The sequence below is a fragment of the Myotis daubentonii genome, chromosome 21 (genome assembly GCF_963259705.1).
Source record: "Myotis daubentonii chromosome 21, mMyoDau2.1, whole genome shotgun sequence".
In the NCBI taxonomy this organism is placed as follows: domain Eukaryota; kingdom Metazoa; phylum Chordata; class Mammalia; order Chiroptera; family Vespertilionidae; genus Myotis; species Myotis daubentonii.
Window position 1 is genome coordinate 13,633,529 of NC_081860.1, and position 12,335 is coordinate 13,645,863.

The 12,335-nt window shown below is 48.1% G+C and overlaps 1 protein-coding gene across 11 annotated transcripts in view; it reads right to left on the minus strand.

Moving 5' to 3' along the window:
- Window positions 1–12,335, minus strand: part of MCTP2 (multiple C2 and transmembrane domain containing 2) — a 131,783-nt gene that overhangs the window by 20,965 nt on the left and 98,483 nt on the right. For all 11 annotated transcript variants that reach the window (XR_009450318.1, XR_009450317.1, XM_059678092.1 and 8 more), the window contains 2 exons: window positions 6,065–6,187; window positions 3,034–3,075 (listed from right to left, as the gene is read on the minus strand). Coding sequence is in view for 9 of the 11 variants with exons in the window: in XM_059678092.1 (XP_059534075.1) it covers window positions 3,034–3,075; window positions 6,065–6,187 (165 nt within the window). In the remaining 2 variants the exon portion in view is untranslated. The remainder of the gene's footprint in view (window positions 1–3,033; window positions 3,076–6,064; window positions 6,188–12,335) is intronic.

Below are 12,335 nucleotides of genomic sequence, written 5' to 3' on the forward strand. Positions count from 1 at the left end.
AGTAGCCACGAAAATAATTTTATGGTTGGGGGTCACCACAACATGAGGAACTGTATGAAAGGGTCGTGGCATTAGGAAGGTTGAGAACCACTGCTCTAGAAGATTTCACAGGAATATGAAATTGAGGTAGCAAAACAACCATGGCTGTGCTGAGGCTATTAAAGGCTCTATGATGTGGAATCTAATGAACAAAATAAACTGATGAACAAAATAGATCCAGAGACACAGAAGCATGAACAGCCTGTATAATCTCAAAGGGAAGGCGGGGGAGGGTGGGTGGGAAGAGATCAACCAGAGAACTTGTATGCATATGTGCATCACCCGTGGACACAGACAGTGGGGTGGAGAGGGCCTGGGGTGGGAGGTGGGCTAGATGAGGTCAATGGGTGGTGGGGGCGGGGGGAGGGGGACAGATGTAATACTTTCATCAATAAAGATTTAAAAAATAAATAAATGAAGACCCTCTGAAGATACTACACTCAAAGGGTCTCAAGAACAAAACTGCCCAGGAGGCAATGGGGGGAGACCGAGCACAAGGCTCTCAGTGTGGGACAGGCTGACACCACAGCTCCACGGCTCATCCCTGTAGATCAGTGGTTCTCAACCTTCCTAATGCCGCGACCCTTTCATACAGTTCCTCATGTTGTGGTGACCCCCAACCACAAAATTATTTACGTTGCTACGTCATCACTGTAATTTTGCTACTGTTATGAATTGTCATGCAAATATCTGATATGCAGGATGTATTTTCATGGTTACACATTGAACATAATTAAAGCATAGTGATTCATCACAAAAACAATATGTAATTATCTATGTGTTTTCCGATGGTCTTAGGCGACCCCTGTGAAAGGGTCGTTCGACCCCCAAAGGGGTCGCGACCCACAGGTTGAGAACCGCTGCTGTAGATGCTGTGGTTCGACTCAGTCATCCTCGCCTGGAAAGGCTAGAAGCGCAGCCCCGATGACTCTGCCTCCAGACCCTGAGTTAGACCTGGAGACACCCAAGAGTAAGGTTTGACCTTGACAACCCATGGCCTGTAGTCCAAGGGCTGAAGTTGTTGCCTCTAGTTGACTGACCTCCGACGTCTCACTCATTGCCTTCCTGTCCCTGGGTGGGTCATTTAAAAAGGGCTGGCCAACGGGAAAGAAATCTTCCTCACTTTCAAGCCTTGGTTAATAAAATGTAGGCTAGTTCCTAGTACAGATTTAAAATAATTTCATTAAAACGGAAATTTTCATTTAAAACTGTGTTTCCGCCTGGCTGGTGTGGCTCAGTGATTGAGCATCAACCCAGGAACCAGGAGGTCACAGTTCCATTCCCGGTCAGGGCACATGCCCAGGCTGTGGGCTCAATGCCATGCAGGAGGCAGCTGATTGATAACGTTTCTCTCTCATGGATGTTTCCATCTCTCTATCCCTCTCCCTTCCTCTCTCTCCAAAAATCAATAAAAACATGTTAATGAAAAAAAAAAAAGACTTGTTTCCTTTGAGAAGCCTTCCCAGCATGCACTGGGGCTTGGCTATCTCTGCTTCTAATGTTCAAAGAGCTACGTCACCTGGCAGCCACTCAACATCAATTCATCAACAAGAAAGTTGCATCTGTGTGACCTTTTTTTTTTCTGAAAAAGGGCAATTTACTTAAAAAACATATTTTACTACTTGATTTCATTATTTTGCTACGAATGGTCATTTTAACACCACAAGTAAGGTTTACTCTGGAATCCCCTCACTGCGCTACGAATGGGCAAAACCACCTGCCTCTCTCGATTCGTTTGAAGGCCCTCTGTGTCACGGAGCCAGTGTTTTTATATTCATTGCTATTTCCTGGGCATTTTATATTGGATTCTAACTGTTAAGACCTCCCCCTCCCCCTCAAGCATCCGAAACGCTATACCATGCGTCTCTCCCAGCACCCCCCCCCCCATACCCACAGGTTCTGGGGACTGAAGTCCATTAAGCTAGTAGCATCGCATTTGGCATGTCCCTTTTTTTTTTCATTTTATTCCAGAAGGTTTGTCTGAAAGCGTAATGACAACAGAAGCACCGGCTTTGAGAGCCTCTCCCAGGAGAAGGGAAAGGACAGATGTACCCAGACGGAGAGCTGCACGCGCTGCCAGCAACAGCTGGGGAAGTGACAGCTCTGAAGTGGGTGGCCAGCCCGCAGCGCGCGGGCTGGAGCCTGAAGGAGGAGCAGTGTCACTTGATTTACTTGTGACTTCCCCGGCGACCCTCCGTCGACCTTCCAGACGCCATGGAGAAGCGCACCTTCGCCCGCAGCCAAGGACAGCCCCCCTCCCGCTCTGCTGTTTTATCTTTTTAATATATTTGTATTGATCTCAGAGAGGAAGAGAGAGAGAGAGACATCGATGATGAGAGAGAATCATGCATCAGCTGCGTCCTGCACACTCCATACTGGGGATCGAGCCCACAACCCGGGCATGTGCCCTGACCGGGAATCGAACCGTGACCTCCTGGTTCCTAGGTCGATGCTCAACCACTGAGCCACGCCGGCTGGGCCTACAGCTATGCTTTTTCTACTATTTCAATTATTTCTCACATTTTGCCCCTTTTCATCCTCATTTTTACAAATGAATGAAAAGAAACAAATAGATATATCTTAGAAAGGGATATTCTTTGTAAATGATATGAATATTAATCTGCTGGTTACTCTATAGTCCAAAAAAATAAAAGCATCTGACACAACCTGGAAGGAAGCTATCTGCTGAAAACATGAATGTCCCGCCCTGGCTGGTGTGGCTCAATGGATAGAGTATCGGCATGCAGACTGAAAGGTCCTGGGTTTGATTCTGGTCAAGGGCACGTACCTCGTTTTCAGGTTCCCCGGCCCTGATGGGGTGCATGCAGGAGGCAACCAATCACTGTGTCTCTCTTACATCAATGTTTCTCTCTGTCTCTCCCCCTCCGACTCTCTCTAAACATCAATGGACAAATATCCTCGGGTGAGGATTAACCAAACAAAACAAAATAAAAGAATGACCCCTCCCTGTCGAGAGGTTCCGTGGACACTCACCTTGTCATCTTCATCCTCCTCGTCATCGACTTCCGTGCTCTCCTGAAAGGAAGCCCCATAATTAGTTAATAAAATATCAGCTGAAATGACCAAAGGCAAAATAAACTCATTCACATGAAAGAAAAATGTCTCCAGCCCTGGCTGGTGTGGCTCAGTGGGTAGAGCATCAGCCTGCAGACTGAAGGGTCCCGGGTTCGATTCTAATCAAGGGCACATGCCCAGGTTGCTGGCTCCATCCCCAGTAGGGGGCGTGCAGGAGGCAGCCGGTCAGTGATTCTCTCTCATCATTGATGTTTCTACCTCTCTCTCCCTCTCCTTCCTCTCTGAAATAAAAAAGAAAAAAAAAATGTCTACAGCCCTAGCTGGTTTGGCTCAGTGGATAGAGCATCAGCCAGCGGACCAAAGGGTCCCGGGTTTGATTCCGGTCAAAGGCATGTACCTCAGTTGCAGGCTCCTCCCCAGCCCGAGTCCTGGTCAGGGCGTGTGCAGGAGGCAACCGATCGATGTGTCTCTCACACATCGATGTTTCTCTCTGTCTCTCCCTCTCTCTTCCACTCTCTCTAAAAATCAATGGAAAAATATCGCCGGGGTGAGGATAAAGAAAAAAATGTCTACAGAATTTAAGCGGTCATCTTTTTAAAATCCAATATGCGAAAACACGCTTAATGAGAACGCTTTGAGAGTTCAGGGGCACCAGGGCAACAGCGCACACAACATGCCTCATCTCCGTTAAACTTCGCGATAAACACAGCCATGAGGCGAGCGGCCTTGGACGGCGCCCAGCTTCCAGGCGGCTCTGCTGAGCTGAACCTCCCCTAAACAGTTCCGTTCTCCTGACAGATGAAGCGGCCGCTACGTTAAGGCGGAGAGGACCGCTCTCCGTTTGTGCGGGGTTCACTGTGAGAGCGATTTCTCAGCTCCTTGGGGGCCATTACGGGAACATCAGACAGTAGATGTGCGTGAGTCTGGGTATCATCCACCCCGAGAGTAAGTTAGAGGTTTCTTTACGGTTTCACTGTCTTCCTAGGGCTTCGGGTTTGGGTGGGAGAGCAGGTGAGGGAGGGAGGACAAGGCCTTGATCTGGCCTAAAGGGCGCCCCGCTTTCGTTTGGGGGGTCACAGCACCGGCTGAGATGCGAGCAGGTTGGTTCAGATTCGTTTTAAAACCTTGTCTCTAGCCGAAACCGGTTTGGCTCAGTGGATAGAGCGTCGGCTTGCAGACTGAAAGGTCCCAGGTTCGATTCCGGTCAAGGGCATGTACCTGGGTTGCGGGCACATCCCCAGTAGGAGATGTGCAGGAGGCAGCTGATCGATGTTTCTCCCTCATCAATGTTTCTAACTATCTCTCTCCCTTCCTCTCTGTAAAAAATCAATAAAAAAATATAAAAAAAAAAACAAAAACAAAAACCCTGCCTCTAGAACAGGTAAATTTCAATCATACCGCTGCACTATTTATTCATTTATTATTTTATTTTTTAATTGATTGCAGAGAGGAAGGGAGGGGGAGAGAAAGAGAAACATCAACGATGAGAGGGAATCTTTGACTGGCTGCCTCCTGCACGCCCCCTACGAGGGATGGAGCCTGCAACCCGGGCATGACCGTGCCCTCTATCTGGGAATCCAACTGTGACCTTCTGGTTCAGGAGTCCGCGCCCAACCACTGAGCCACACCAGCCGGGCCGGAGATGATGTTTTCCATCACGAGAACCTGCTAAGGGAAACTCTGTGAAGAGGGTGTCCTTTTGCGTCTAGAAAAACCCAATGTGACGCTGATCTGCTACCAAGTCTCAAAGCCTTAGACTTTTGTTTAAAAAACTGCTGGGTTTTTGAACCTGGAATGCCAGGATTGTACCATAAAAGAAGCCAATAGATACAGGTTCCTGCTCACGGGGGGGGGGGGGGGGGGGGGGGAGGGGCGGGAGTGGAGGCGGGGAGGAGAGAGCCCCTGGTGTGCGAGGAGAGAGCGAGGGAGGGAAGAGCTGGGGAAAGAAGGACAGGGAGTGGAGGCCGGTGTCTCTGAGGGGAAGCCTTGCGGGCAAGTCTGAGAATCGCAGCAGAAACATGGGCACAGGAACAGAGGGACACATGCCCACACAGGCTGGGCCTTCCCTGGGAGTCGGCAAGCCTCCGAGAACCCCCTGCGCCTTCAGGCCGGAGGTGAGCACTGAAGGGGGAGCCTGGGCGGAGGGGCCGAGGCAGCCTCCAGATGCTCTGCATCCCCTGGAAGGACTTTTCTCTCGTGGCTGACAATGTTCTTCACCTTAACCTCACGGAGCACAGAGGTGCCCGCGGACACGTGCTGCTGGCGCGGGACAGATGACCGAGCACCACAGGGCTCTCTGGACTCTGAGGAAATAGCCCAAGACTCAGAAACACAGAGGAGACCCCAGGCGACACCTGATACAAGATCTCTACTACAGCCCTGGCCAGTGTGGCTCAGTGGGTTGAGCATCATCTCATGCACAGAGAGGTCGCCGGTTCGATTCCAAGTCCAGGGCACATGCCCGGGTTGCAGGCTTGATCCCCAGGCATGGGGCATGCAGGAGGCAGCTGACCAATGTTTCTGTCATCGATGTTTCTCTCTTTCTTTCCCTCTCCCTTCCTCTCTCTCTCAAATCAGTAAAAACATATATTTCTAGCCCGGCCGGGGTGGCTCAGTGGTTGAGCATCAACCTATGAACTAGGAGGTCACGATTCGATTCCCAGTCAAGGCACATGCCCGGGTTGTGGGATCGATCCCCAGTGTGGGGTGTGCAGGAGGCAGCCGATCAATGGTTCTCTCATCACTGATGTTTCCATCTCTCTTTCCCTCTCCCTTCCTCTCGGAAATCAATTAAAAAATTAATATATATATTTTTTTCTATAAAAAAGATCTGTGCTATAACATGGACATATGTGCAAGGTGGATCCTCCAGGATCAAACCAAATGGACTTGGGCCATGATTTAGTGGTGGTGCTGGCGGTGCTGGCTTATCATTGTTAAACACCTTTGTCTCGAGTCAAACATCAGAGCTATTGGCATCTTGGCTTACCTGGGAGTCGTGGGTACTGCTCGCCTTCCCCTTCGTGGGTTCGATGAAATTGTAGGCAAAGAGCAGCAGCAACGCCAGGGGGATCATGTACAGCTCAAAATTCCACACCGTGACCAGGAACACCTGAGGGGAAGACAAGACCAAATCACTGCTTGAGAACATGGAATGGCAACCATCTTCCATGCCTCCTCAATGACTTCAGGGAATTAAATCCAGGACTCTCACTACAGCAGCTTTTAGAAACGGTTACAAACAGGCACACACACATACACACACACACACACACACTGATTAATGCAGTTGTAGAACTGGTAGAATGAGGAAGAAACGATTGGCCAGGTACACGCTGGAGCACACCGATATGGCCCCATACCTGGAAACCCCATTCCCTATCCTATCGACTCAGCTGTCTGCTCCTAGCTGTATTGTACCAGAGCCGAGGGACGGTCGTATGCTAACACCCACGGTCCCCGAGAGGCCGGACACATGCCAAATTTTGCCAACCATAAGGCTTATTTTAACTGGAGAGGGGATTACTTTTTAAATTGGCTTCCAATATTTTAAAATCCAAGTATTTCAGGTAAGACATTCCAGATTTTCAAAGTCTTTAAGAATCTTAAAATCGTCACCCTAGCAGGTTTGGCTCAGTGGAGAGAGCACTGGCCTGTGGACTGAAGGGTCCCAGGTTCGATTCCGGTCAAGGGCATGTACCTTGGTTGCAGGCTTGATCCCCGGCCCTGGTTGGGGCAGGTGCAGGAGGCAATTAATCTGTGTCTCTCTCTCACATTGATGTTTCTCTCTCTCTCTCTTTCTCTCCTCCTCCTCCTCCCTGCCACTCTCCAAAAATCAATGGAAAAATATCTTTGGGTGAGGATTAACAACAACAAAAAAACCCATATCTTAAACCCATATATATGTGTATATATATAACATATACATATGTATACACACATATATATATGTATACACATACATATATATATATATGATAGAATTTAAAAATCTTAAAGTCTTCCAATATTAAGGCTGGATGGCCCCAACAAAATGATGGGCCGGGAATGCCTACATCAGACAAGCTATGCACGTCACCTGCCCAATTTCTATCCGCCTCTGAACTTGGGACCCTCCCACAGGAAGGACAAGCGAGAGCTTGGGTTTGAACCCAAGTGCCTATGCCGCCATGGTCGCCGGAAACAAGAACGCCACGAAGACACGGCCCTGCCTCCACGTAACACGCGGGTTAGCAGGACAAAGAGGAAAAGAACACTTGGCAATTATTTCACGAGGCAGGAGTGACATCTCGGGCACATTATTTCCAGACCTAACGCCCCACTTTCTTTTCAAACTCACAGGTGGTCCCACACGATGAAATACGGTAACTTGTGGTTATCAGCTGTCAGCTCGCCAGGGCTGGAAAAAGTCACTCATGTAACTGATCAACTTAGAACAAATTAGAGACTTTCAGGCCGCATTCTTTAAGGATGGAGTTTCTGCTGGTTTTACTTTCCCCTTTTGCATGTACGATAGGATTCAAGAAAAAACAACAGGAAAAAAACGCTTCTAATCTGTATTTATACACAAGCTTCTTTCCTAAGTACATAATCTGTATTCTCATCTGAATAGGAAACGTTTATTAAAATCCCGTGGTTTGCCCGGCCAGTGTGGTGCAGTGGGTTGGGTATCTTCCCATGCACCATGAGGTCACCGGTTCCATTCCCAGTAAGGCCACATGCACCAGTTATGGACTCGATCCCCAGTAGGGGGGTGCAGGAGGCAGCCAATCAATGATTCTCTCTCATCAATGTTTCTCTCTCTCTCTCTCTCTCTCTCTCTCTCTCTCTCTCTCTCTCTCTGCCTTCCTCTCTAATAAAAACCCAATCAATACAAATATATTTTTAAAATCCCCATGGTTTGCATCATGCCAACTGGCCACCCTCTACATTTCTTGATGACTTTATTTAAGTGGGAAAAGTCAACCGCTCATCTATGGCCTAATAAACACCCACACCACTCATCAAGGCAGAGCTGCTAGTTGAAAAAGTTGAACAGCTCAAAATGAAATAAGAAAGAAGGCATTTAGTATGTTGCAACTGTTGGCTCTTTCCCTCCTAAAATGATCATAATTTCTGGTCAAGGATCAGACAATGAATTTCTCATTATGTGCTTTTTTGTTTGTTTGTTTTTTGCAGAAGCTGGTAATTGAGCAGTTGAAAGTCCGATTTGGGTAAATACATCTTCCAGAGCCATCAGCAAATTCTCTGCTCTGATTAAAGGAAGGAAGGAAAGAATCCTCACACATTTATTCCCCATAAAGCTGGGTATCCTGAAGAGGTCAAGACAAAAACAATTCCATTAAATGTACCAGCAAGTGTCTCACTCATTTCTGAAGCAGAATTGTTGGCACCGGAGCCACCCTCTGTGGTACAAGTCTGATGGGGCTCTAACTGTCCGCTAAGTGGACAGAACGTTCTAGAAAAGTGTTCTCTGGCCCTAGCTGGTTTGGCTCAGTGGATAGAGTGTCGGCCTGCAGATGAAGGGTCCCAGGTTCGAGTCCAGTCAAGGGCACATGCCCAGGTTTCAGGCTCGATCCCCAGTAGGAGGTGTGAAGGAGGTAGCCAATCAATCAATGATTCTCTCTCATCATTGATGTTTCTCTCGCTCCCTCTCCCTTCCTCTCTGAAATCAATTAAAAGAAAAAATAAATACACACACACACACAAACAAAATACACACACACACACACACACTCACACTCACACACTCCCTCACGTGAACCATCAATGGATCACCAGAATAAAAGTTTAAATGCAAACCCAGCAACTACCCGTTCAAGGTTTGGCCCGTTCTGTTAAAAAAAAAAAAAAATCTGTTGCACCATGAAAATAAATGTACAACCGAAATACACGTGAAAACAACCACCACCAGAAAGAAATCCCCGAAACAACATTTCTGTCTAATTGTAAACCCCCAAAATGAAGAGTCAGATGACGTGTAGAGAAGAGAGTCTCCCTCCACTTTTTTTTTCTAGGATCCGATCCATGTAGGCACGGAGGGGAAATATTGGCAAAGGCCCTTGAAAAACCAGGAGGCAGATGTTCAGGTAACCGCGAAGCCAGGAAACGGTTTATTTTAATAAAGCTATTCTACGCGGCGCCCCAAATCGGGAGTGGCAACGAGGCTGGGGCAAGTCTGAGCTATCACCACCTGTTAGCCCTGAAAAACCAATTAAAGTCACACTTCCATCGAGAGTCCCTTTCCAGCCAATGAAAGTAGCTTCGCCCTGAGACTGGAGTGGCTGCGGAGAAATGTACATGAAACCTACACTCTAGGTCTTGCATTCCTGCCCTGCCCACTTTCATATAAACTAACCACTGTAAGACTAGCCTTTGAGGGCAGTGGTAGAAATGGGGGGGAAGGGGAGAGGGGGAGAAGGAGACAAAAAGAGAAACGAAAAGAGAGAGAAATCCCTGCTGCTATCCGTCTCATCCCGAGAATCATGTCTCCTTTTGGTGAATTCCAAAAATTTCTTCAAAAGCTCTCTCTTTTTTTTCCCCCCACCCCTCCTGCAGAAGACAGGGCTGTGCTCCATTTTCTGTGCAAGAGAAGAGATCTGACTTTGCGAGTTGAAAGCGAGGGCAGGGAAGCCATCCCAAGTGTTTTAGTAATTAAACGAATATGCATAATGAACCATATGCCCAGAGGGCCTGTTCTTCATGTGGGCCAGATTTTTGTTTGAATTTTTAATTTTTATATACAGATGAGACATCCCGTGTCGGCGCCCGACAGCGTGAGGGAACATGCCATCGGAAGCAGAGACGGGGAACGGTCCGCGCAGGGGCCGGAACAGGAGACGCGAGAGAAATTCGCTTCTGAAGATGTGGGTTCGAATGGGTCCCCCCTCGCCTGCAGCCCCCCACCCCCCCGCCCCCCCTCTCCCCGCCCGCTCTAGCAACTGTCATCTGCTCAGCGGCTGTAGGAGATTCGTATAACGAACACACTGACAGCTCTATACAGTTTGAATAAAATACAGTGGCGTCAGTTGAAAAGTGTGAAAATCCCAATATATTTTTATTGATTTCAGAGAAAAAGGGAGAGAGAGAGAGAAATATCAATGATGAGAGAGAATCATGGATCGGCCGCCTCCTGCACGCCCCACACTGGGGATCGAGCCTGTAACCCGGGCCTGTGCCCTGACCGGGAATCGAACCATGACCTCCTGGTTCATAGGTGGATGCTCAACCACTGAGCCACACTGGCCGAGCAAGGATTTCTTTTTTTAAAAAATACTTCTACATCCATCATTCCAACTGCCATCTTGAATTACAGGAAATCCTCCCAAAGAAACTACATAAATATGGTATTGGAGGCTCTAGGCCAGCGGTCGCCAACGGGTGGTCCCGGACCACTGGTGATCCGTGAGGTCCAAAAGGTTGGCGACCGCTGGTTTGAGGAAACCTTTGGAGCAACCAGTCTAGGCCACATATATTAGCGATGAGAATTACAGGAATTCATACCTCTTTTTAAAATACATATATATATATATATATTATTGATTTTAGAGAGGAAGGGAGAGGGAGAGAGAGACAGAAACAGCAAAGATGAAAGAGAATCACTGATCGGACGCTCCCCGCCTCCCCCACACTGGGGACCACGCCTGCATCCGGGCATGTGCCCTGACTGGGAATCAAACTGACACCTCCAGGTTCATTGGTCGATACTCAACCACTGAGCCACGCCGGACGGGCGAGGAATTCAGATCTCTCTATGATGCAACTGTGCACAGTGGGTAGAAAATTCTCAGGGTGAAATGCAGGCTTGGCCTCCTCATTTCTACAGCAGCATAGACTGTGACTTAAAGGGATTCAATATCTCCTCTCACACGTACAGATCCCCAGTATTCCCCAAACCGCCATGGTAAAGGAAGAGGTACAATCATCCTTGAAGCTTTTCAGTCTCATTTAGAAAGTACTCCGTTATAATCAAAGCAACATAAGACGTACAGAGTCTGATAACATTACTGCCATCGCCCCTGCTAGTGTGGCTCAGGGGATAGAGCATAGGCCCGCAAACTGAAGGGTCCCAGGTTCAATTCCGGTCAAGGGCACATACCTACGTTGCGGGCTCGATCCCTGACCCTGGTAGGGGCGAGTGTGGGAGGCAACCAATCGATGTGTTTCTCTCACATCAATGTTTCTCTCTGTATCCATCTCTAAAAACCAATGGGGGGGGGGGGAAAACAAATAAAATAAAATAACAAAAAAATTACGGTGTCATCTCTGGACACTCAGGATCCAATAATCATTCTCTAACACAGAGAAGAGCTTTTTATTTTATTTTAAATATATTTTTATTGATTTCAGAGAGGAAGGGAGAGGGAGAGGAACAACGATGAGAAAGAATCATGGATCGGCTGCCTCCTGCACATCCCACACTGGGGATGGAGCCCACAATCTGGGCATGTGCCCTGAGTGGGAATCGAACCGTGACCTCCTGGTTCGTAGGTTGACGCTCGACCACTGAGCCACACGGGCCGGGTGAGAAGAGAGCTTTATAAAAAATGTTTTGCACAACATTTGAAATATACAAGGATGATCTGGACAAAGTTAGTAAGTCCTACATGTGGGTCAGTCTTGCATATGCCTAGTTCAGGATCAACATTTCAGAATGCAGTGACTTTGTGTTTGTCTGTGAGTGTGTGTGTGTGTGTGTGTGTGTGTGTGTGTGGGTGTATACATTGGTGGGGGAGGCAGCATAGAGGAAATGTTTCAAGTCCACTCTTCCCAAAGTCTTTTTTTTAAATATGATTTTTACAGAGAGGAAGGGAGAGGGATAGAGAGTTAGAAACATGGATGAGAGAGAAACATCGATCAGCCGTCTCCTGCACACCCCCTACTGGGGATGTGCCCGCAACCAAGGTCCATGCCCTTGACCGGAATCGAACCCGGGACCCTTCAGTGCGCAGGCCAACGCTCTATCCACTGAGCCAAACCGGTCAGGGCTCTTCCCATCGTCTTTAACCAAAATAAGTGAAACGGGAAACGCCCCCATTGGGCATTAGGGCCTTCAGAAAAGACTATGAAAACAAACATGATGGAAAGTCAACGTCAACCCCTGGACTCTGTCCGGCCCCCCCTTCCGAACACAGATACGCCCCCGTTTCCACAACGTAAACACCAGAACGGAATGCAAAGTATGTAGAGGGCAAGTCGTCATGGAGCTGTAAATAACTTCTCCCGCCTCCCTCCTCTGTGCGGCGTGGACGCCTCTGATC